The 25876-nt window shown below is 49.8% G+C and overlaps 3 protein-coding genes across 9 annotated transcripts; 1 reads left to right on the forward strand and 2 right to left on the reverse strand.

The window, feature by feature from the left end:
* Positions 1–51: 51 nt before the first annotated feature.
* Positions 52–2212, forward strand: LOC132470149 (G-protein coupled receptor 84-like). 3 transcript variants are annotated; one of them, XM_060068472.1, is made up of 3 exons: positions 52–238; positions 772–1830; positions 1876–2212. In XM_060068472.1, the coding sequence occupies exons 1-3, from the start codon at positions 204–206 to the stop codon at positions 2210–2212; spliced, it is 1431 nt and encodes a 476-aa protein (XP_059924455.1). In that variant the 5' UTR covers positions 52–203. The 3 variants fall into 3 exon arrangements, with proteins under 3 accessions (XP_059924455.1, XP_059924456.1, XP_059924454.1); XM_060068473.1 differs by having other exon boundaries at positions 1891–2212; XM_060068471.1 differs by having other exon boundaries at positions 772–2212.
* Positions 2213–4194: 1982 nt separating this feature from the next.
* Positions 4195–21015, reverse strand: stat2 (signal transducer and activator of transcription 2). Of its 4 annotated transcripts, XM_060068327.1 has the most exons (25): positions 20814–21014; positions 20174–20305; positions 18572–18716; positions 17536–17631; positions 16981–17073; positions 16766–16844; positions 16600–16667; positions 15372–15523; positions 13760–13915; positions 13408–13497; positions 13268–13327; positions 13141–13161; positions 12931–13024; positions 11861–11908; positions 11450–11536; positions 10387–10485; positions 9782–9917; positions 9609–9661; positions 9391–9485; positions 9036–9175; positions 8374–8562; positions 7965–8019; positions 6316–6419; positions 4626–4869; positions 4195–4572 (listed from the first exon to the last, which is right to left on the reverse strand). In XM_060068327.1, the coding sequence occupies exons 2-24, from the start codon at positions 20302–20304 to the stop codon at positions 4673–4675; spliced, it is 2388 nt and encodes a 795-aa protein (XP_059924310.1). In that variant the 5' UTR covers position 20305; positions 20814–21014; the 3' UTR covers positions 4195–4572; positions 4626–4672. The 4 variants fall into 4 exon arrangements, with proteins under 4 accessions (XP_059924310.1, XP_059924309.1, XP_059924311.1 ...); XM_060068326.1 differs by having other exon boundaries at positions 4195–4869; XM_060068328.1 differs by lacking the exon at positions 20814–21014 and adding an exon at positions 20655–20678 and having other exon boundaries at positions 4195–4869.
* Positions 21016–21633: 618 nt separating this feature from the next.
* On the reverse strand, positions 21634–25186 carry apof (apolipoprotein F). 2 transcript variants are annotated; one of them, XM_060068440.1, is made up of 3 exons: positions 25020–25186; positions 22990–24402; positions 21634–22934 (listed from the first exon to the last, which is right to left on the reverse strand). In XM_060068440.1, exon 2 carries the CDS (start codon positions 24358–24360, stop codon positions 23005–23007), a length of 1356 nt encoding a protein of 451 aa, XP_059924423.1. In that variant the 5' UTR covers positions 24361–24402; positions 25020–25186; the 3' UTR covers positions 21634–22934; positions 22990–23004. The 2 variants fall into 2 exon arrangements, with proteins under 2 accessions (XP_059924423.1, XP_059924422.1); XM_060068439.1 differs by having other exon boundaries at positions 21634–24402.
* Between the last annotated feature and the right edge of the window lie 690 nt (positions 25187–25876).

Raw genomic sequence — 25876 nt, forward strand, 5'->3', positions numbered from 1 at the left:
TTTGCATGCAAATATGTTTCTCTCTTATTTTGCTTATTTTTTGCATGCAACCTCTTGCGTGCCAGAAAAAAATTAAGAGGGGCCGCATTTGGCCCACGGGCCGCTAGTTGAATAGGCCTGGCATACATCATTAACAGGATTTAGCGTTCATCTGCAGGCTAGACGTGGATGTGGCAGAAACTCGTCTTCAGTGTTCATCTATCATGGAGCCATCGGCTTGGAGGGACGCCTCAACAAGGTGAGACTGATTACTATGGACTGCTTCTGTGTTGACTCCTCACTCCCTATAGATTAACAGAATTATCTAAAATTATTAATTTGTTTAATTTACGCATACATTATAATCTCCGTATATAGTGGGAGGAACCTCAATCTGGCTCTCCAACAGACAAGTTCAACTTCAGTTTTACTCACTACTAAGTTGATAGCACCGCTCTTGAAATGCATTGCAGTTCTGCATTTTAGAAAACAGAACTACAGAAAGCTGATGGCTCCAGCTTACAACACCATCACATCTTCACGGGGAATTGATTCTGCAAATCAGTAGAGCTGCATTATCTATATTAGAAGCAGTGTGCTCTCTCTAAATAAGTAGAGCTGCATAATCGATATTAGAGGCACTGTGCTCTCTGTAAATCAGTAGATAGATCATCTTTATGCCAGTTCCTGGCCTCCATGTATTTAATGGACCCCTGTGTTAACATGATGTCAGAGATGTCCCATAATATTCTAACTAATTCATCCTTTGGTTTGTTTATTGACTGTACTCAGAAATCTGACCCATGATTGGGACTCAGTTAACCAGACCTACTTCTCCTGCTACCACCCCCTGGTGGTGGAATACCGCTACTTTGCCGTGCTGTGGGGGTGCCTGGTCACGATCACTGGCACCGTGGGGAACCTGATGACCGTCCTGGCCTTCGCCACTGACCCGTGCATCCGGACCCGCTTCAACGTGCTGATCGTCAACCTGGCGCTGGTCGACCTGCTGTACTGCGCGCTGCTGCGGCCCGTCGTCACCGACTCCTACCTGCACCTGCGGTGGCGAGGCGGCGCGCTGGGCTGCCGGGCCTTCGGCCTGCTCCTCTACGTCACCAACGCCGTGTCCATCCTCACGCTCTGCCTGATCGCCGTGAGCCGCTACCTCCTGGTGCAGCGGAGGTCCACCTTCGAGCGGCTCTTCTCCGCCCGCGGCCTGCTGCTCCTGCTGCCCTCCACCTGGGCCCTGGGCCTGGCCAGCTACGGCCCGCTCTGGCCCGTGTACGTCTTCGTGCCTCTGGTCTGCGCCTGCAGCTTCCACGGGACGCCCTACACCACCGTCCTGTTCGTCCTCTACTTCCTCGCAGGGCTGTTCTGCGTGGGCGTCTTCTACCTGCTGATCTACCGGAGGGTTCGCCTGGCGGCCCGGGCCGTCCTCCGCCACCGTCCCAGCCGCCGCTCCTCCAGGAAGAGGGTCGCTCCGGCGGCCGGCACGGAGGACGACAGTGGCGTCGGCAGCGGAGGTGGGGCCCCCACGTGCACCAGTGAGGTCGACAGCCAGGGGGAACCGCCCGCACACAGGGCCGGAGCCACGTGGTACAAGGAGCCGGGGGAACCACAGCCGACTCGCTCTGCCCTGGACTCGCACACGGCCAGGGCAAGGGCCTCCCCAGAGGAGTCGGCCACAACCCCGTCAGCCACCACCCCTCCGGCTTTGACCCCACCATCTACGACCACGCCACCAACGTCCCTTCCGTCCACCTCCCCTCCATCTAAGACCCCTCCGTCCACCTCCCCTCCATCTAAGACCCCTCCGTCCACCTCCCCTCCATCTAAGACCCCTCCGTCCACCTCCCCTCCATCTAAGACCCCTCCGTCCACCTCCCCTCCGTCTACGACCCCTCCATCCACGACCCCCCCCCATGCGACCCAGAGCTCCGGGGGCGACGAGTTGAAGCGGGTGACCCGAATGTGTTTCGCCGTCTTCCTGTGCTTCGTGTTCTGCTTCGTCCCGTTCATGCTGCTGAACATGGCCGACCAGAGGGGCCGCGCTCCGCAGATCCTCCACATGTTCTGCGCCAACCTGACCTGGCTCAACAGCTGCATCAACCCGCTGCTCTACGCAGTGATGAACCCCCAGTTCCGCCGGTCCTACCACCTGCTGCTCACCAGGGCCTTCTCGCCCCTGGGCCGTCTCTGGAGGGCCCTGTGGAACAGGTCGGCCTCCTGCTAGTCCTCCACGTCTGTAGACTAACTCTCCATGAAGCGCTGACGACAGACCGCTGAAGACAGACCGCTACAGACGACCTCGCCTTTTAATGGTGCAGCTCTGCCGTTTCATCTCCACAGTTCTCGTTTCCTGCTGCTTGACCACTAACTGCTGCTGCTTCTCCCGCCAAAGTAGCCTAACGCCTCGTTTCCACATACGTACATTCTTGTATGCGATCCAACCGTCTCCGACCGAAAGTCCATTCATTCCTACGTGATTCTCCGTAATGTCCGTTTTTCCTCCGAGACTCCTCCCCTCCGTAACATTTCTGTCCGGTATGTCCGTAATATACGTTAAAAATTTTTTACTTTCGCCGTCGTTTTACGGAGATACCGTATGGAAGTTTTTATGTTTTTCACGAAACATGTAAGTACCTGGCAGGCCAAACTCCTCGCCGATCTCTTTCCAAGCCTGGTTGGTTTTGTTTTAATCTCTGTTTATGTCGATCCTCATGTTCCAAAGTACCGTTCTCCTAAAAACGGCCATTATCATACGCTCCCCCATCTTTTGTCCGTAAATAAATTCATGAATAAATTCATGTCCGTACGTAAAACACTAGCGACTCCTTCCGTAAATTTACGGAAGCACGGATACGAAAAACATACGTATGTGGAAACGAGGCGTGAAGGGAAGGAGCTAACGTTATGGAACACACCCATAGGCGTTCCTAAAGGGCCAAACCCCAGGAGCCGGTCAATGCAATTACCGGTATGGAACAGCTGGTCAGAACGGCAACAATAATGGACAGGTTTAAGGTCGAAGTTTTCTTGGATAATGATGGAAGTTCGTAAAAGTCTTGCACAACATGGAAACGTTGTAGACTTGCCCCAATGAGGGGTATTCCGATTTAACGCAACCTGTGTTTTTTTGGGCAAAAGAGGAAGCCTGAAAAGGACAACTTTCTTAATGGGCCCAACAGATGCACACACGACTTCCGATTAAATAGGGTCGGCTACCTTTTGGTTGTCCAGTTCCACTTTCAAATGTTTAATAAAATAATAATCCCACCCCTGACACCCGTGCCAGTTTGATTTCAATAATCAGTATTTATTTATTTATTACATTACTGTTGCTGCTCGTCTCTAGAGACAATGCCTTACAGATCTTCTGATTAACGAACCCCCTCTGCTTCCTACCATCAGGGGACTCCCATATAAACCCCTCACCTAAAAATGATCAGTATATTTGTGCACATCCTCCCCTTAAGTGGTCCCATCCCATGCCTCGGCTTTAAACCACCATGTCCCTAACCTATCACTGCAGTACCTTTCAACCACCGCCAGATGGCGACTGAACCCCGACGCACCTTTCAATGCAACACTTTGCTGGTTCTTAAATAGTTCAGACATATCAGTAATGCGTCCTTATACTTGAAGCTCGACATACAGAATGTCCAAAGCATTGTAACTCACAGCTCGGTCTGTTCGGGGAACAGATCCAGTCTGACACGGGCAACCACATGACAACTTGCTTACTTCAGCGACTGGCATCACTGTGAACTGTGAGCTGCTGGTCTCTGTCTCTTAAGACTGAATAAAGCTGTCCCCCCCTGACAGTGGACGTTGGCCTGGTCCCGGTCCCCAGATGTGTTGGGAGGAGTCCATCCTTGAGCTGCTGTCTAGTCTTAGATATTACCAAACAGATGAAGGGGTGAGGGCGGTCTGCAGATTAGATGAAGGGGTTAGGGGGGTCTTCCAAAATAATTATTCTTTTGTCAACCATTATATATTAACCAGGTTTGTTCTTAGTCAATTCCATAAAATATATATATATATATATATATATATATATATATATATATATATATATATATATATATATATATATATCGAAATTAAAAGTAATCCCAGCCTCAATTAAAATGTTAAAAGTAAATGAATACTGCAGTCTCATCCCTCAGTAGCCGTTTCAATGGGGACTGGAGGCCGAATTATTAAAACCTAATATACATTAAAGAAATATCTTTATTCCATCACAAAAAAACTGCTAACACAATTATGTAAAAAATAAGTGCAACAACTCCAACAGGACCTTCACCCTAAGGTCCTGAAAGACCAAAACCATCGTCCCACGGCCAGAGCTCAGCTCCATCCCCGGTCCACCGCAATGTTTCTAGTGTGTTCCCCCACATCTGGTACATCCATAAACCCAGCTGTAACAACGATTAAACATAGACGTTCTAATTACCTCGACATTTTCTTCACAGGATAAAACAGGTCGTCAGCATAAAGCAGAAAAGTTCTTGCAGTAACCAGCGTTGCTGTAGAGGGCGCCCTTCCCTTCCTGGTTGGACGATGACATTAGAGGACGATGACATTAGAAACGTTGAGAGGATTACTTGTTGAACCTTCATAATAGAGGATACCAGCAGGGATAGCCAACATCTGGTTGGTTCACAACAGAAGTCCGGTGAGCTCCACAAGGCTACAGCTGGCCGATGGGGCAGTCGAACTGGAAGGACAGGTCGATTTGGGGGCTGTCAAGAGTCAGCAGGTCCCAGGAGTTGAAGCCCTCCCCCTGGACGAGGAGGGCCAGCAGATCACCGTCAGCATCCCTCCCCGTGGAGGACAGCAGGGGGTCGTTCATCGCCGACTCTGCCGCCTTCAGGATCGCATCTCCGTCTGGAGCAGGAGAAGCAGGAACAGGAGGAGGAGGAGGAGGAGGAGGAGGAGGAGGAGGAGGAGTGGGAGGAGGAGGAGGAGGAGAAGCAGAGAGTGGAGGAGGAGGAGGAGGAGGAGGAGGAGGAGGAGGAGGAGTGGGAGGAGGAGGAGGAGGAGGAGCAGGAGGAGAAACAGAAGGAGAGGGGGAGGAGTAGGAGGGGGAGCAGGAGTAGGAACAGAAGGAAAAGGGGGAGGAGGAGGAGGGGGAGGAGGAGGAGGAGGAGGAGCAGGAACAGGAGGAGGAGGAGGAAAGGAGGAGGAAGAGGAGGAGCAGGAGCAGGAGGAGGAGGAGGAGAAGGAGTAGTAGAAGGGGTAGGAGGAGGAGAGTCCACCATTGATTAGACTTTAAAAGAAGTCCCTTTACTGGTTAGTTTGTAGTTTGTATTTTGTCCCTCCCAACGTGCATTATGATGACTCAGCAATGCATTGTATTATAAATTTGCATGCATATTTGATTCGATTAGATTTGAATCCCATGTTTAGGCATGTACCATGTTCCAATACCAGGGGAAACAGCTACAGCCTAAAAACGGGCTTCTCTCACTCAAATATAAGTTCAATCAACAAAACAAAGACTTTATGTAGACCTACAGGGAGACCTCACGTAGGCCTACCGACTATTGGTAGACCTCATGAAGGCCTACAGGTAGACATCATGTAGACCTCATGTAGGCCAAACGAATACAGGTAGACTTCATGTAGGCCTACCGACTACAGTGGACTTCATGTAGGCCTACTGACTACAATAGACTTCATGTAGGACTACAGGTAGAGTTAATGTAGGCCTACCGACTACAGTAGACTTCATGTAGACCTACCGACTACAGGTAGACCTCATGTAGGCCTACAGGTAGACTTCAAGTCGGCCTACCGACTACAGCAGACTTCATTTAGGCCTACCGACTACAGGTAGACTTCATGCAGGCCTACAAGTAGACTTCATGCAGGCCTACCGACTACAGTAGACTTCATGTAGGCCTACGGGTAGAATTAATGTAGGTCTACAGACTACATGTAAACTTCATGTAGGCCTACAGGTAGACCTCATGTAGGCCAGTCGACTGCAGTGGACTTCATGTTAACTTGAGGAGGTATACTGCGTTGATTCGTGAAAGCTGCAGCAGGCGGAGATGTTGAAATGATGAAACCGAATCAAAGGTTACGAAAAGCTCCCATGCAACCTGTGTATTCATTCAACCAGACCCACATACACCCCCACATACACCCCCACATACACCCCCACATACCGCCCCACATACACCCCCAAACACCAGACATGCCCCCTGCGCCCCAAAACACCAGGAATGCTCCCAGTGCCCCCAAACACCCCACATGCTCCCCGAGCGTTGATTGGCGGGAGCAGAGGGGAGGGAGGGCAGGCGGTGGTCGGACAGAGCCAGGACTCACCGGCGGTCTGTCCACACAGCTCACCCTGTGAGGGCGGAGCCTCCGCGCCCTCTGCGCCCTCCGCCATGTCTGAGTACTGAGGGGACTTGGCTTCCAGCCGGCCCCTGCAGGGACCAATCACAAGCAGCCATTAACCGGCGGCTCATTGGCTGTCGTTACCGAGTTCATGAGGCCGGAGCTTCTGAGTTGTTGTCGTTTTCAACAACAAACCACAAACAAATAAACAACACATCAACAACAACAACAACAGATGTTTGGAACAACTGGGAAGGAAAATATGTAGTCACTAGAGACTAAGACTGAGTGGTGGCAGAGAGATGGATGTAGTCACTAGAGACTAAGGGTGCACTTGTGAGTACATCCATGGCCATCTGATGGCCATCTGGCCATCCGCACGCACGGCTACGCAACCCGAGCTGGATGACGTATAGTCCATGCGACGACCATGGACATAATAAAGGCGACAAGCCTTTATTATTAAACGGTAAGCGGTAAACATGGCGTCAAGCGATGTTTACGCTTGTTTGCGTACTCGAAAAAAACAGCAGTGAGAGTGGGCTCTATCTGAGAACGGCTCCAAATAAGCAAAAGACTCAGCAAAGTGCGAACTGTGTTCACTGTGTTGTTGTCCATTGTTGTTAAAACTCTGACTGGCGGCAGAGTTTATTATGGTCCATGCAGCGGACTCTTAGTGATGACGTGTTACGACGTGATGACGTATGTACAAGAGCCTACCGTGGCCAGGCCACAGTTACGACGGCCGACGGCCACGGCCAGATGGCCTAGTGTGAGTGCAGGCCAGAGAAGAATGGGGCCAGTTGAGCACGTTTAGGTGTGAAAACGGCCAACAGCCACGGCCAGATGGCCTAGTGTGAGTGCACCCTAAGACCGAGTGGTGATAGGTAGAGGGTAGAGGAAAAGATGTACTCATTAGAGACTAAAGGCTAATTTATGCTCTACGTTAGATACGCATACAGATACGGACGGAGCCTTCTGTCCGTACTCTGCGTACATTTCGTCCGCATTTCTGCACGTATCCTGCAAGCTTGCGGATGTGTACGGACACGGACCAAACGTTGCAGTACCAACGGAAATCGTGGGGGCAGTGTCTGGCATTGTACACAAAAAAGTGCCATGAATAGCATACACAAAGAAAAATGACTGGAATTCTCCGTCCACACTCCGGACCGGGATGTATTTAGTGGTCTCACTGACCACCGCCGTCTACAACGTTGCTTCCGAATTTCGCCACCTTCTCAATAGATGCAGGATCGTTTTCTCCCCATCATCGTCATGTTTGTTGTCATAAACCTTTTTTACTTTATTGGAGTAACTTTTGAATCTGAACGACGCCCTCTAGAGGATGTTTTGCTCAACGTCCATTCCAACATAAAGGACGCTTGAAAGTGTAGGACAGTGAAGGTTAGAACGTTGATAACGTCCGTCTCTATTTACAGACGAAATGGGAGCATAACTGAGCCGTAAGACTGAGTGGTGTTTTTTTTCTCTTCATTTTATTTCTGTGCTTTTCGTTTGTTTTTCTGTTACGTCTGTTCTCTTTACTATGCAAGAAAAATAAAAATCAAAAAAAAAAAGACTGGTGAGTGAGAGTGGTGGTAGGTAGAGGGTAGAGAGATGAAGGTACTCACTCCTTGGAGACGAAGACCAGCTTTGTCCGGATGTATTTGACGTACAGACTTTCTTCTGAGAGGAGCACAGTGAGACGCACATGAACTCACAACGTACTAGATGTACTTTGGACATGAGTGCATACAGTAAGGTTTTAGTCGACACAGCGTCCCCTATTGGCATCAGCGATAAATACAACAATAGCAGTATGCTTCTTTTGGAAGATAGTTTTGTCATCTGTTATCTGCGAGCAGGTGGCAATATTGAAAACAAACCATTACTATTATTATTATAATTATAATTTATTACTAATCATTATAATAGTAATTAACTAATATTTCAACTATTATTCTGGGCGCAGTTCCGAAATAATAGGTGGCTGCCTATAGCACCGAGCGGCCAAGAAGGTCCCTGAACAGGAGCTCTCACCTCCACACTTGTCGGTGTAGTACTTCCCGAAGGCCTGGTCCTTGGGGATGTTGGGGTACAGGTATAGCAGCGGGTTCTCCGGGACGTTGTCTGCCTCCATCAGCTGGAAGTTCCTGATGATCTCGTGGAAGGGGATCTGGGCCAGGTCCGTCCTGGTGAAGGGCTGCACCGACTTCACGTCCGGCTCGTCTGAGGGAGAGCCGCAGGGGGTGGGGGGTGGGGGGGGGTGAAGACGGGCACCGCAGTGGTGGAACAAGCTTCCTTCCGATGTCCGGACCGCAGAGTCGCTCAGCAGCTTTCGCAAAAGACTCAGGACTCACCTGTTCAGAGTTCACCTGGACTCTGAACTCTCCCCCCTCGCACCCACACCCCTCTTACACACTTGTAGTATGGTGTACGTCCTGGCACTACAAAAAGTAGTACTTAGTACTGTGTAGCATCTTATTCAAGCTATCTTTGTTGTAAACGGGGAATGGGTTAACCTAGTGACTGTTAGTGCTTGGTTCTATAAACATCCTTACTGTACCGACAGCGATACATGGTTTCCCTTCCTCTGACGAATGTTCTTATGTAAGTCTCTTTGGGTGAAGCGTCTCAATGCTCTGAATTTAACTCATGGGGGAACACGTCGACTCCACCGGAGAGTGGGGAGCGGGACTCACTATCGGGGGTGTAGTCCACCCAGGAGAAGGTCACCCCTCCGTCTTTGATGCTCTCGCTGAAGCGCAGCAGGAACGTCCCTCTGAGCTTCTTCTTCAGGAGGCGTTTCACCCGCTCCTTACTCACGAAGCCTAGGATGAAGCTGGAGGGAGAGAGACAGAGAGAGACAGAGACAGAGACAGAGACAGAGACAGAGAGAGAGAGAGAGCTTCAAGTATCGGCCTTCACACCAAAAGATAGTTGAGGTCAATGCTGAACCAGCGGCCTGTGATCACACAGCGGCCTGGCCTACACGCAGCAATGTGTTCTACTCTGTCCCAGATGAGCGCTGGTAGGAGGAGCGGTTCAATCACTCACCCATCTTTCCACATCTCTTCCAGGCAGGCTTTAACCATCGTCAGAATTCCATCGAACCACACCCAGAAGGTGAAGTTGGCGTGGGCCGTGTTCTCCTACAAAGAAAGGTTCAGGTTCAATGTCTCCCAGTGACCCACACAGACACACACAGACCCACACAGACCTCCTGTCACCGGCCTGTACGTCGCGCACAACCGACCTTGTTCAACTGTGTTTACCTTGCTGAATCTGGCCCAGGAGATCTGACAGGTGTCGTAGTTGTCTTGTTTGTCTGTAGGCATGAAAAGAGAAGAACGAAACCTGTTAGTGGAGGTTTTGGGGGGGGGGGGGGGGAGGCGGCGATGGAGGGGGCGGTGGGGGTGGTGGGGGTGGTGGGGGTTGGGGTGCGTACCGAACAGTTTGTGGGCGATCATGTCCAGCTGACTGCTGTCCAGACCCCGCCCGGTGGAGGACAGGAACTGCCAGCTCAACATCTCCGCCAGCACCGGCCAGGGGGCAATAGGAGGGTTGGCGAAGAACAGGACATCCTGGAAACCGTGCACACACACACACACACACACACACACACACACACAAATGTCACGCACACACACACACACACACACACACACAGTGACACAAACACACACACACATGCACACACACACACACACACACACACACACACACACACACACACACAGTGACACGCACACACACACACACACACACAGTGACACAAACAAACACACACACACACACACACACACACACACACACAGTTACACACACACATGCACATGCATACACACACAGTGAAACACACACACACATACACAAGCACATACACACATATGCACACATACACACAGTGACACACACACACACACGTATGTGTGTGTGATTAGATTAGTAAATCTAATCTTTGCCAGGGATGTGTAAACTTCCTGGAGCAGCAGCAGCGTTGCAGGGAGTCCGGGAGCAGAGCGGGCCGTCTGACCAGCGGGCGGCGCTCACCTTGGGGATCTCAGAGACCATGTTGAACCACAGGACCGCCACCCAGGCGCTCTGCTGCTGGCTGGAGTTGGAGATGATGACCACCGGGAGAGAGGAGGCCTGACCACAGGGGGCGGCGGACACACGGGTCAGAGACACGCCGTCACAGGCCTCTCTGCCATCACAAGAGGTCTCCCTTCAACTACACTTATCACTAGGGATGGGCAAAATGATCCTTTCCCAGGAATCAGTTCTTTCAGTTCAGTTCACTATAACGATTCGTTTGTTTGATTCGTTCGTTAAGTCAGATTACGTCATTTGACAGGGAATCTCACAGGTGTCTGCCCCCCCTCCCCCGACGGTACCACCTTGTCATTTGTTCACCCGGGTGCCATGGCAACACCATTGCTACCTCTCATTGGCTGAATCTTTGAGAACGTTGTAGACTCAATCAATATAAGGTCGCGGCCGGGGAGACGAAGCTCTGTTTGTTTGTATATTTTATTTACGTGACCATATTTTTGTTTTATGTTAAAAAAAAAAGAATCAAAGAACAAGTTCTCTTGTTTTGGGGAACCAGTTCTTGTCGTTCACCTTCGGGATTCGTTCGTTGGGAACGAATCGGTCGCGACCGACTCATCCCTACTTATCACTTATTACTTTGAACTTAGCGTTCTAAAGTTTGGGGTGGGGGTCGCTTAGAAATCTCCCGAAGATCAATGAAGATAACATCACATTTATTAGAAATACTGTCTAGACATTGTTAATGTGGTAAATGACTATTCTAGCTGGAAACGGCAGATAATTAATGGAATATCTACATAGGTGTACCGAGGCCCATTTCCAGCCACCATCACTCGTGTGTTCTAATGGTACACTGTTTAGCTAATTGTGTTAAAAGGCTAATTGCTAATTGATTGGCTTATGTTAGCACAGCTGAAAACAGTTGAAGAGAAGTGTGAGTTTTCATGGATAACATGAAATTGTCTGGGTGACTACAAACTTTTGAACGGTGGTTTATGTAGACTCAATCTATAGACAGGCTACCCCCAAAGCAAACCCCAATCCCCAGAGGAGAACGTACCTGCAGCTCAACCACCTCCGCGTCCGGAAGCTCAAAATGAGTTTTGAAGCTGATGACGTGAAGCTCCTCAGTCACACTAAGAGAGATCTGTTTAAAACGGTGACCGCGTGCACACACACACACACACGCATGCGCCGACACACAAACACACACACACATGCAGGCACGCATGCAAAGACACACAAACACACACACACACACATGCAGGCACGCATGCAAAGACACACAAACACACACACGCAGGCACGCACGCGCAGACACATAAACACACACACACACGCGCAAACACAAACACACACACGCACACACACACGCACAAACACAAAAAACCTGTGAGACAGCGTCCAGATCCTTGTTCATCGACATCAACAGCAGGTAGGAGGATCAGAGTTATGGACCATCTCTACTCACCTCACTGACCACTTTGCCCCCGCCTCCACTCTTCTGCTCCTTCAGCGTCTAGAACAACAGACATCCACAATGTGTAAGACCCTTTATCAGATCTGGTAGGGTTAGACAAACCCTAAAGGCCAATTTCCACCGGAATCGGCACGGAAGCGCCACGGCAGCGAAGCGGCTGTGTTCCGTACTGCAATCCCCACTGGAAGCGGCACGGACTACGTTCCGACAGATGGCTCAAGACGTGCATAATTATAATAAGTATTCATACAATATTATTCACAAGTTATATTCAAACCATATATATTATAATATACATTATAATATATATATATACACATAGGCCTACCTTATAATCAACCATACACATAACCCATTAAATACGGTAGACCTATGATTTCTAGATGTCATGGCAACGTCCACTCGCGACACTGGACTTGCGAGGCATCGACGCGGACTTTCAATTCTTCTTTGCCACTGATTAGCTATTGATACCATACCATAGATAGACTGTATAATATTACAATACCCTGTGAATTGCATAAGGATCGATGTGAGCTCATGAATATTCATGCACAAAGGCAAACTGATTGGCTGTAGTCGTGTTCTGAGACACGGCAGCGAACCGGCAACTTTCAGAAATAGAAGAGGCAAGTATCGTAAACGAAGTGCCGGTTTGGGGACGGTTCCGTGCCGTGCCGGTGCCGTATCCAGTGGAATAGCCTACGTTCACTTTAATGGTTTCCATTATTTTCGGCGAGCGATTCGCTGCCGTGCCGCTTCCGTGCCGATTCCAGTGGAAATTGGCCTTAACCCTAACCCTTACCCAAACCCTAACCCTAACTCTAGCCCTAGCTCTGACCCTAGCCCTAACCATTATTCTAGCCCTAGCCCTTGCTCTGGCCCTAGCCCTAACCCTTATCCTAGCCCTAGCCCTAGCTCTGGCCCTAGCCATAGCCCTAACCCTTAGCATAACCCTAGCCCTAACGCTTAGCCTAACTTTAGCCCTTACTCTAGACCTCATCCCAACACTAGCCCTGGCCCTAACACCAGCCCGTACCCTCACCCTAGCCCTTACCCACCAGGTGTCTGAAGTCAGCCACCAAGCCCCCGTCCTGGCTCTCTGCCATGGTCAGGGCCTTGCTGGAGGTCCCCAGAACGTTGAAGCGCCGAGACCTGCACACACGCACACACACACACACACAACAAACATGAAAGTCCTGTTTAACAATCGGCTCCCATGACAGAAGAAGAGAACAAAAAGGAAAGTCTTGAGTTTGGCGATGGCTTACCCTTTGACTTGAGGCGTGTCCCTGAACAAATATAGGACAGAAAGAAACAAAGAGCAGCCATTGGGTCATTCACACCGCATCCTGTGATTGGTCAACGTTTACAACCTCTATCCGGCGGTTGCCTCACCTGTCCATGGAGACAGTCACCTTCATGGAGTGGTTGAGCTCTGGAAACTTCACCAGAAGCCTGGAATCCAACAAACCAACCATAAACACCAGTGTCGTGAAGGGATGAACGCTAAGACCTGAGGAGCCGCTGACACCGACCTGGCCTTCACGGAGAACTGGACGTTGGTCCTCAGGACCAGCGGGCCCTTCCCCTGAGGCATGGAGGGCTGGGTCTCCACCACAAAGGAGCTGAGGGACAGACGGACCCACAGGGAGCCCAGGGGTGGGTGGGTGAGTGAGTGAGTGAGTGAGTGAGTGAGTGAGTGAGTGAGTGAGTGAGTGAGTGAGTGAGTGAGTGAGTGAGTGAGTGAGGGAGTGAGTGAGTCAGTGAGTGAGTCAGTGAGTGAGTGAAGTAGTGAGTGAGTGAGTGAAGTAGTGAGTGAGTGAGTGAGTGAGTGAGTGAGTGAGAGAGTGTGTGTATGGTGTTTGTGTGTTTAGTGTGTTGTAATACCTCTTCAGTAGATCCCGCAGCAGAGTCTCGGCCCTGACCTGAAGAGGTTTCTGTTGCTTGAAGGGGTCCTGGTCATAGGAGAGCTTCCCCATCAACTCCTCCAGCTTCTTCAGGAACTTCAGGACCTGGACCAGACAGCGAGCCAGACCGGTGAACCTGGTGGGACAGGGGAACAAGACCGGTGAACCTGGGACAGGAACAAGACCTGTGAACAAGACCGGTGAACCTGAACCTGGGACAGGAGCAAGACCTGTGAACAAGACCGGTGTCCTGGGACAGGAACAAGACCTGTGAACAAGACCGGTGAACCTGAACCTGGGACAGGAGCAAGACCTGTGAACAAGACCGGTGTCCTGGGACAGGAACAAGACCTGTGAACAAGACCGGTGTCCTGGGACAGGAACAAAGCTTAAGGGGAAGAGGAGAGTTAGGGGAAGAGGAGGGTTAAGGGGGAGAGTGGCTAGAGGGGAGGGGGAGAGTTAAGGGGGAGCGTGGTTAAGGGTAGAGGAGGGTTAAGGGAAGAGGAGGGTTAAGGGAAAGGAGGGTTAAGGGTAGCAGAGGGTTAAGGGGGAGGAGGGTTAAGGGAAGAGGAGGGTTAAGGGAAAGGAGGGTTAAGGGTAGCAGAGGGTTAAGGGGGATGGGGGTTAAGGAAAGAGTAGGGTTAAAGGGGACATGTTACACCACCAGGTGTAATAATAATAATAATAATATCTTTATTTTATATTGCGCTTTTCAGATACCCAAAGTCGCAAATTACAAAGTCATAGAGGGGGGGGGGGGGTATTACAGACAGGGGGACAGTACAAGCAGGACACATTTACATTTACAGGCAAAGAAGGGGGGGGGGGGGGGTATTACAGACAGGGGGGGGGACAACACAAGCATACACAGCACAGGCAGAAAAAACAGAGTCATTGAGATGTACCAGGGGGTAGAAGTGTAGGCAGTTGGGTAATGGTGGCTAGGGATAGGGAGGATCATAGGCTCGGGTGAAGAGGTATGTTTTGAGGCGGGACTTGAATGTTGTGAGTGAGGGAGAGCGGCGAACAGATTGGGGGAGGGAATTCCAGAGTCGGGGGTGCTGTGCGTGAGAATGCTCTGTCGCCAAACGTTTTTAATCGGGATGTTGGTGCGGTCGGGGTGAGAGTGGAGGAGGAACGGGTGGCTCGGGAGGGGCGGTGGAGGAGGAGGAGGTCAGACAGGTAGGGGGGGGGGGGCTAGGTGGTGAAGAGCTTTGAAGGTGAGGAGGAGTATTTTGAAGTTGATGCGCTGCTTGATGGGGAGCCAGTGGAGAGCGTGGAGAACGGGAGTGATGCGTTTGATTGATTGGTGTGTGTGTGATCAGCCGTTACAAGCCGTTGTGAAAATGTGCCTCTTCTGACATCACAGGTGGGCGTGTCCGCCTAGATGTGTGCTGGATAGATCAGTCTACCAGCAAACCCAGTAGCTGTAGCGAACGTTGCTCATCTATCCGTCATACATCACAGGTGGACACGCCCACCTGTGATGTCGGAAGCTGCACCTTTTCAAAAACGGCTTGTAACGGCTAATCACACACACACACACCTGGTGGTATAGTATGTCCCCTATAAGGGAAGAGGAGAAACCGTACCACTTGTCCAGCCTATCCAGGCAGACGTCGTCCGGGGCTCCGATGCAGGCTCTCTGCTGCCTCCGCTGCCAGTCCGCCAGCTCCCCCTGCACCAAGACCCCCTGCAGCAGCCCACACGAGTCCAGGAGCCGGATGAGAGCCGACAGCAATGTCTGAGCAGGACCAGGGGAGGAGCGGGAGGAGAGAGGATGGAGCCATGAGAGTTGAGTCGACAAGAGTGGATGTAGGTGGGAGGCCACAGCAGGAACAGGGAACACATCAGAGTCACAAGTCAAAGTCAAAGTTACATTTATTTGTATAGCACAGTATCAGACACAGTGGTTATTCAAAGAGCTTTAAAATAAAAATAATTAAATAGAATGAAATATATATATATATATATATATTAGTGCTGTCAAGCGATTAAAATATTTAATCGTGATTAATCGCGTTAATGTCATAGTTAACTTGCGATTAATCGCAAATATTTTTTCTATGCTAAATATCCCTTGATTTCTTTGTCCTATTAATTGTTCTCATTTTAATGCTCTTATCAACATAGAGAAGTGCATCGGCTTGCCTTGTGCAAATGTTTTTTTATTGATAACAACATTGGCATATACTGATCAAAACAGGACGATACAAAAAAACAGCCTATAGTGCAATTAAACGATGAACATACAAACATACTGCCTTGAACATAGCAGTCAGGCTACTGCTTCTTTGTTTTGAGCCAAAGAAAAAAAAAAAAAAAAAGATAAGTTTATTATTAATTAATTATTAATAAATGTATTAATAATAAATTGCGTTAATCGCGCGATAAAAAAATTAACGCCGTTAAATTGGTTTGCGTTAACGCCGTCAATAACGCGTTTAACTGACAGCACTAATATAAATATATATAGCACCATGCTTAGCCAATCAGAGCACATAACTGCCCAGTATTTAAGTCCCACCACATAGCCCAGGCGGCCAGAACGCTCCAGGTAACGCATCCATCGGATGCCCTACTAAGCGTATCTCCACGCGTGCCTGTACAATTCCCCTCCTTTTGCTTCATAGAGACTAGTCCAACCCTTTACCAAAATAAAATGAGTTACAAGCGATCCTGACTCGGCGACCTCGAAAAGGAACCCAGCAATATATATAAATAAACAAATAAAAAAATTATAAAAAGAACAACAGAATTAAACAGAACAAAACAAGATTGAAAGCAATAGAAAATAAATGGGTTTCAAGACAGAAATACCTTTCTGCACTCGTTCAGCTTGTTCAGGAGGGTCTGGATTTGCAGCTGCTGAGCCTTGTCCGTCATCACTGCAGGACAGTTTGACGAGAGAACCATCAGCTCCATGCAGACCTAGACTAGGCAGCTAGAATAATGAGCGGAAGCCTTCCAGGTTCCGTGGACTCACCTTCCATCTGCAGGGTTTTGTACTTGAAGTCAAACTCGTCCTGCTGCTCCTCAAGACAGATGAGGGTGTGTTCCAGACACTGGGAGCCAGGAGCGGCCGAACCACCAAGGAAAACGGGAAATCATATCACATGAACAAGAGTTCAGAGTGAAAACGGTCCCACTATGGAGACACAGTCCTTAACCACGGGAAGAGTTGGAGACGGATCGCCCTACCTGCACTTCGTTTCTGAGGCCCGCCATCTGGCGCTCCAGGTCCTTGTGGGTGTCCGTGTTCATAGGACTCTGGTCCATCTTTAGGCCTTGGACCTGGGGCAAGATGGAGGACAAGATGGAGGACGGGATGGGCGACAAGATGGAGGACGAGATGGAGGACAAGATGGAGGACAGGGAGTGTGAGTAGAGCTCCTCGTATCAACATAGATCATAACCTGGTTATAAAAATTATAAACCAATAGTAATACGAAATCCATTTCGAAACATTAAATAAGGATTTGTGTGTATTTCCTGTGTGTGTTTTGTTTTTTCATGAGCCCTTCTGCATTGAGTAATAAATGGGCTTCCATTCTGTCTGACTCTGTCTGTCTGGGCCAGGTGAGGTAGCTCAAACCAGCCATCATCCAAACACTCCACAAAAAGGAAGTAACTAATATTATTATTCTTTATTTGATTTTGGACTTTATTATTCATGTTCTGGTAGCATGGAACACCCAGCTGGTCTGTACGGTCGGTAGAGCGTACAGTACCAAGACCTCTAGTCTTCAAACAAACCTGCTCATCCAGGTGTGCGGTCTGAAGAATTTCCTTTTCCTTTCCAAGGAACCATAGGATCATGCCTGCCAACGTACAAGGACTTTCCTGGTACCTCTGTGGGGCGAGATCAACAAGGATCATATTTCATACGCATCTCAGTAGCAAAATACTACCCCCAATATTTAAGCGAGAAAACCAAGTGCCAGCGAACAGAAATCAAGTTACTGTTGTTTTAAGTTACTGTTGGCTCATTGAATGTTTGAACAATTAATGTTTGAACAATGCCTTGAGAGAACCCTGGCCTTCTGCGGGAGCTCTGTCGTCTTTGAGCGACCACACCCAAGTTTACCAATTATTTAACGAAGAATGACATACTGACATTGACGCAAGCGGGAGATTAGACAAACCACAGTCCACTGGGCTAACAATAACCTGAAGGAGTATAACGTATTTAACGAGGCGCTGTTTATTTTTTCACTTATCAAATAACCAGACATCCTGTTCGTAGACCACAGTAAAACATACATTGTATTTCATTGGTTCCTTTTTTTTTTTTATGATATTTAACGTTGTTATCTTGTCACAAATTGTTACAAGGGTACTACAATGATACTGTGATGAAGAACCAACTGGTGTCAAATCCTCTGTTTGTGCCCGTCTCTGCCTACTCCGATCACTTCATTTAATCTACAACGTCGCTATTATTATGCTCACACTCAACCACCTGTGCTTGCTTTAAAAAGAAAGTTGCCATGAGTCATAACAAAGGGGAACCCTCCCTCTGAGCTCGGAGGCCACAACAATCACACTCACACTTTCTTATCTCAGATAAAACAGATCTTCTGGTTTTCTGCAGGCCTGACAGCCAGCCAATAGCTCCTTCAATCAACTCTTGTGCTACTGACCTCTGAAGTACAAGTCTCTACAATATCAGGTCAATGGAAATCTACTCCAAAGTGTTATTGACTCAATATGCAGATTCTAACGGAACGGGTGTGTGGGCGGACCAGAGAGCAGAGACAGTTTCCACCCTCGGTGGCGTGCGACCACAGACCTGGAAGTTCTGCTTGTAGCGTCGGATGTTGTGCTGCATCAGGAAGAGCTCCTCCTGCACGAAGCGGCTGTACTGGTTGTCCAGGTTCTCCAGCAGCACCTGGTACAGAACCATGGCGAAGTCCAGGTCCTGGGCGGCCCGCTCCCTGAGGTACAGCACACAGAGAGGGTCAGACTGGGTCCCCATGTGGTGGTCGACCGTGGATCAGTTTGAAAAGCACATGAGCCACCGAGGTCTGATATCATCCGTTATTCTGATCGTTAAAGCCCACTACATAATGATACTATAGATCTATAGATCTACTCACGCTACTTGGCACGCTTGGCACGTGTGTGTTTGGGTGTGTGTGTGTGTGTGTGTGTGTGTGTGTGTGTGTGTGTGTGTGTTAGTGTGTATGTGTGTGTGTGTGTGTGTGTGTGTGTGTGTGTGTGTGTGTGTGTGTGTGTGTGTTTGAGTAAAAAAAATAACAATATAGTCAGGTTAATGTAAATACATTAAAGTGTATCTAATCTGGTACAGAAGCATGTCAATAAATGTTAAAATATTGTATTTCGTATGCAGCCACTATTCTGCTTCTATTCAATACTAATTACCAACAACTACTAATATTTTTAACATCTCATCTCTCATCTCATTTTCGTCCGCTTATCCGGGGTCGGGTCGCGGGGGGAGCAGCTCAAGCAGGGGGCCCCAGACTTCCCTTTCCCGGGCCACATTGACCAGCTCTGACGGGGGGATCCCGAGGCGTTCCCAGGCCAGTGTTGAGATATAATCTCTCCACCTAGTCCTGGGTCTTCCCCGAGGTCTCCTCCCCACTGGACGTGCCTGAAACACCTCCCAAGGAAGGCGCCCAGTGGGCATCCTTACCAGATGCCCGAACCACCTCAGCTGACTCCTTTCTAAGTAAAGGAGCAGCGGCTCTAATCCGAGTTCCTCACGGATGGCTGAGCTTCTCACCCTATCCCTAAGGGAGACGCCAGCCACCCTTCTGAGAAAACTCATCTCGGCCGCTTGTACCCGCGATCTCGTCCTTTCGGTCATCACCCAGCCCTCATGACCATAGGTGAGGATTGGAACGAAGATCGACCGGTAGATCGAGAGCTTTGCCTTCCGGCTCAGCTCTCTTTTCGTTACAACGGTGCGGTAAAGCGAACGCAATACCGCCCCCGCTGCTCCGATTCTCCGGCCAATCTCACGCTCCATTGTACCCTCACTCGCGAACAAGACCCCGAGGTACTTGAACTCCTTCACTTGGGCTAAGGACTCATTTCCTACCCGGAGTAAGCAATCCATCGGTTTCCTGCTAAGAGTCATGGCCTCAGATTTAGCGGTGCTGATCCTGATTTTAAACATCACAATTTCTAATTAATCTGGAAAGTACAACTTTCGAGGGAGACATTTATTAATTGCTCCACCAATAAAGACGTCTACTCTACTGTGAAAGAGGGGCCAGAGGGTATGAACAGCATCCAAAGAGAGTTCCTTTATCCCCCAAAATGAAACCTGCTTCCGGACCCCTGGACGCGCCTACAGAGATCCGGGGGTCCGGGTCTAACCCAGAAGGGGGCCCGGGGGGGGGGGGGGAGCTAGCGGTGGTCTCACCACTCCTGCTTCTCGATCCAGGCGGCCAGGTAGTGCCTCACGTCCATGGGGAGGCCGTCACGGTCGTACAGCTCGTGCAGCTGCTGTGAATACGACGAGTGCAGCTGCTGTAGGCTCTCCCACTGCGCCATGCTGAACACACGACCACCACGACAACCACCACAACAACAACGACGACAACAAAATGATTCAAGGAATAAAGCCTGGTTTAGTATAAACGTTACTGTAGTTTGTACTGCAGTATAATGTAAATCATACTACACTGTACTCAACTGTAGTATATCTAAATCATACTACACTGACTGTACTGTACTGTACTGTACTGTAGTATAATCCAAATCATACTACACTGTATTGTAGGCTACTGTAGTACAATCCAAATTGTAGCCTCAAATAAGTGCACCAAGACACTATAAATTAAAGTTGAATATGGTTTGCACACTATCTTGGTCCACACTTTTTCACCCTCCCATTGTCTTACAATTAACTAAAACGATTAAATTGCATTGCATCTTCAAAGTAGATGTAACGAAATATGGCATCTTCCTCAAAGCCTTACAAAATAGTTCATGGGAGGTGTCTTAAAGCTGCTGTTTACATGTTTGCAAACATCTTGTTGACATGTTAATAACTTACTCACCTGCTCCGTGGACCTCAGTGTTAAGTTCACTCTATGACGATGTGAGTTATTATTAACTGTTACAGCTGACAATACATGGATTAGAAGTATTCATTCAATCGTTTATAAAAAAATGTAACGCCACGATCATATTAAACAGAATATAATGATAAAAAAATGAAGACTTCCTGGTATTATGTTTTTTTTAATTTCCATTGACGCGTAGTGCAGTCTTTATCCCGCCCTGTTTCCTCCAGGGTGCTCAGGCAGCCATTTGGGAGCTTCGCTAACAGCTTTATAAGGCTGGTAGAGCCGAAATGACTGGGCAACGACGCAGGTTTCCTCGGGACCATTTTGAAAATGTGATTGGTGGTTGGCGGCAAACTAAAGAGTACAGTTGGGTGTTCCAGTTGTCAATCACCGTCTGGCCGTATTCACCAGAAACGATACTGATGGCGCAGTCAAGAATTTCCAAGAAATGACGTCGGAAAGTGATGACACACGGAGCGGTTAAATACACCCACACTTTATCAGCATAACCATATTAAAACCATATATCTATCTATATAGTAAGGCGTGTGTGGTCAGACGAATGACTATAAAGTAAGTATTGCAAACGGTTGTGTTAGTTGACTGATCAAAAGACCACCCTGCCCATAGAGTATGTTAGATTACGGTAAAACATGCAAGCAGGTCAAGGGATAATGGGAGGAAACACTTTTATTTTGGGATTGCAAACCCTTTTTTTTAATCAATTTTCAAAAGGATAAAAATACCAAAAAGAGTTATTAGCTAGAGGTTAGAATATGAAATTATGAATAAATAAGCATAGTGAATTCAATTCAATTCGTGTATTCTTTTTATTGACATACAAAAATTACAAATTGTGCCACAAAATACCCTGAACATAAACCAGCGGGACAAATGACTTTGACCTGATAATAACGGCAGAAGGAAAACAAGGCGGGACGTCAGGGTCTAGAGGCGCTCTCCTTTACACTGCTTTCAAACTTTATGGTACTTTTTATGTTTACGATTTTAAGTTTTTCTGCGATGTTACTAGTTATTTGGTTAATCAGTATCTTACACATCTCATACAAAATAATGCTCAACTGAAAATATATCGACTTCAACTCGATTAGTTAAAACTAAAGCAGACAGGTGATACGGTGGTAATTACACACATTTCATTGGATGTAATAAAAAAATGTTTTACTTTGTGAGGTCACCTGACTACGACTAACAGAAGCATCTTTTGTGTGCGAGATGGGGCCAAGAGGCTCTAGAGAGGGTTCAGAGAGGCTCTCTAGAGCCTCTCTGAACCCTCTCTAGAGCCTCTCTAGGGTTCAGAGGGGCTCTCTAGAGCCTCTCTAGAGCATAGAGACTCTACAGAGGCTTCAGTGAGGCTTTAGAGAGGCTCTAAAGAGGTTCTTGAGAGGCTCTAAAGAGGTTCTTGAGAGGCTCTAAAGAGGTTCTAGAGAGGCTCTAAAGAGGTTCTAGAGAGGCTCTAACAAGGCTCCAGAGAGGAACTAGAGAGGCTCTAGAGAGGCTCTAACGAGGCCCTAGAGAGGCTCTAAAGAGGCCCTAGAGAGGCTCTAACGAGGCTCTAGAGAGGCTCTAAAGAGGCTCTAGAGAGGCTCTAACGAGGCCCTAGAGAGGCTCTAAAGAGGCTCTAAGGAGGCTCTAGAGAGGCTCTAAAGAGGCTCTAGAGAGGCTCTAAAGAGGCTCTAAAGAGGCTCTAGAGAGGCTCTAACAAGGCTCTAGAGAGGCTCTAAAGAGGCTCTAGAGAGGCCCTAGAGAGGCTCTAAAGAGGCTCTAGAGAGGCCCTAGAGAGGCCCTAGAGAGGCTCTAGAGAGGCCCTAGAGAGGCTCTAAGGAGGCTCTAGAGAGGCTCTAAAGAGGCTCTAGAGAGGCTCTAAAGAGGCTCTAGAGAGGCTCTAGAGAGGCCCTAGAGAGGCTCTAAAGAGGCTCTAGAGAGGCTCAAACGAGGCTCTAGAGAGGCCCTAGAGAGGCTCTAGAGAGGCTCTAAAGAGGCTCTAGAGAGGCTCTAACGAGGCTCAAACAAGGCTCTAGAGAGGCCCTAGAGAGGCTCTAAAGAGGCTCTAGAGAGGCTCTAACAAGGCTCTAGAGAGGCCCTAGAGAGGCCCTAGAGAGGCTCTAAAGAGGCTCTAGAGAGGCTCAAACGAGGCTCTAGAGAGGCCCTAGAGAGGCTCTCAGTCCTCCTGCATGCGGAGGACCTCCTCCTCCCAGGTGTACTGGTTCACCAGCAGGTCCTCGTCCTTCATGGAGCCCAGGAGGTACTTGAGGCTGGCCTTCACGCCCGTCTTCACGCCCGCCCCCAGGGCGTAGCCGGCCACGCCCGCCGTGCCCCCCGTGACCGCCATCAGAGCGTCCGTGCCCAGGTCCACGGCGCTCAGGAGGGCCCTCTCGCGCGCCGTCTCCGTGCAGTTGAGCGAGGCGTAGTACATGGCGGTGCCCAGGCTGTACAGCGTGCCGACGGCGGGGATCCACTCCACCACGCTGTAGATGTTCTGCTCCTTCCTGTCGCTGCAGCGGTCGTCGTCGGCGCCGCGCCTCCAGCGGCGGCCGGCCGCCGGGGACCACGGCTCCTTCTCCGCTCGGCACACGCGGAGCCAGCAGTCGGAGGAGTCGGCCGCCGGCACCACGCGGCTCCCCTTCTTCAGCACCGCGCTGTACTTGCTCCGGCCCGCCTTGAGGAGGCCGCCGCCGCCGCCGTGGGCTATCCCCGCACACTGGAGTCCCAGGCTCTCGCAGGCCCTCAGCGCCTCCTCCAGCCCCTCCGACGGTCCCTCCACCGCCTTCCCCAGCAGCAGGGTCCCGTTGACCTGGGCCCAGCCCTCACACACCTCCCAGTGCTTCTCCCTCCCGGAGGTCCCCTGGAGGGTCTTACTCTCCCTTGCCAGCTGCTGGATGTTGAACATCACGGCCTCCATTTGCATTTCGTCCACCCGCTGGGTCTCTGCCGGCGGGGGCGGGGAGGTGGCCGCCGCCGCCGCCGCCGCCGCCGTGGAGGCTACGGCGCGGCTGATCCGCCTCTCTATCAGGGCCTCCACCTCCACCAGCAGCTCCTCCGTGTCTGCCACCCCCAGCAGGTCGTAGAGCTGCAGCATCAGGGCCACCGCCTCCTGGTGGCAGTCCGCCACCGCCAGCACGGGCACCAGGGACAGGCCCAGGAGCTCCTGGGGGAACAGGGGGGACCGGGGGTCCTCCATGGTGCTGGCAGACAGTAGCTCCTCACAGCTCACGTTCTCCTGACTCTGGATGTGGTTGTGGATCTGACCCACAAGCTTTTCCCTGAGGAGCGAGATCATGCGCTTGGCCGAGTGGATCCGTTGGCCCTCGTGAACCGGGAAGTGCTTGAACCCGCCATGGGGCCTGGAGCCCAGCACGCTCTGTCCGGCCGGTCTCGTTGACCCGTCGCCGTCCTGGAGGTTGGAGCTGGGGAGTGGAGCGCTCCTGTGGGCCAGAGGAGAGGTGGACCTACACAGGGCCTGCTCGGTCAGCAGCAGCTGGATCACCAGCAGCCACCTCATCTGGGAGCACATCATGCTGGCTGGGAGACTCCTGGTCCAACAACACGCGGCTGGGCGCTAGGAAACAACAGAGTCACGGGTTCATTGAGACGCGTAGCATCACAGAGCAGTCGCTCATCTGAGCAGTTCGACTCCACCAGTGACGTGTGTGTTCTGAACACCTGCTCCCGGTTTTAGGGTTTAACGCACCATTCCAATTATAATTGATACAACTATAAAAATGATTGGATTGTCACGCATTTAGATTTCTCGGATCAAAGAGCATAGTACGATAAGGCATAAGGGATGCATAACAAACTATATTTTAGTCTGATTAAAATAGGCCTACTTAAATCTCTGTAGAAGGACGTTTACTGATTATTGGGGACTTTTTGTTTGACACACCACTTCTTCAGTACAGCCATAAATAGATGTTGAACTTGAGACTGTTCACTCAGACTAAAACTGTTACCACTTTCATGTCTTTTCTCTCCATTTCAAACCACAAGGTCACGTCTCTTAAATACACACAGTGGGTAGCCGAGCCAGCTGACACTTAAGGTCACAGCAGCCGGCTGTATCTCGTTCTCTAGACTCCAGCCTGTGGTTTTCCAGCCAGCAGGCCGCGTTGAACAGAGTCCACCGTACCACACGCCACGCAGCGCTCTACTGTCACTTTCTCCTTCTACACTCACCTTAAAACCGCACTTCTGTGGAACTTCAAAAGTCTTCTGGAATTCCGACTTTCTTGCAGCCTGCAGAGTATTCCTGTCATTTATTTCCTTTCCCTGAATCGCCACTTTAGGATCTTGGTGGTTTGAGCTCCGAATGAGACTGTCCCCCTCTGCAGAGGGACAGCCCCCCGTCTCTCCCTGTCTGCCTCCATGCTCGTCCTCCTCATCCCCCTGTCGGCCCCGTTGCTCAATAGGAGGAGCGGGGCTAGAATATTGATTCACGTGGGCAAGGTCCGTGTTTTCTAAAGCGTTTTTGTTTGTTTGCACTGGCATCCCCTCATCCTCCTCTCCCCCAGAGCTATGCCCCTCTCTCTCTCTCTCTCTCTCTCTCTCTCTCTCTCTCTCTCTCTCTCTCTCTCTCTCTCTCTCTCTCCCTCTCCCTCTCTCTCTCTCGCCTTGTTTGCAACTTATTGTTAGGATTGACAGAAACAAAAACTTTTAAACGTTTGCCTTGATCTTTCTCTCTCTCTCTCTCTCATCACATACTAGCTCTTTCCCTCTCCCTCTCCCTCTCTCTCTCTCTCTCTCTCTCTCTCTCTCTCTCTCTCTCTCTCTCTCTCTCTCTCTCTCTCTCTCTCTCTCTCTCTCTCTCTCTCTCCTGTTATGAGCTACAGGAGACTTATAACATGAAGGCACATGAAGTGTCATGCTCTGCTGGGAGGGGAGTGTGGCTGTGAGCTCCCCTGTCTCTGACACTATAGAAACAGAGAATAAAAGCCCTTTCTGTGGGGATGGAGGCTGCCAGGAGAGGGTGGATTTCCCTCAGAGAGATATTTCCGTACAACACCGCAATGCACTTGGCTGTTGAGTTCCTCTCA

The sequence above is a fragment of the Gadus macrocephalus genome, chromosome 13 (genome assembly GCF_031168955.1).
Source record: "Gadus macrocephalus chromosome 13, ASM3116895v1".
Lineage (NCBI taxonomy): Eukaryota > Metazoa > Chordata > Actinopteri > Gadiformes > Gadidae > Gadus > Gadus macrocephalus.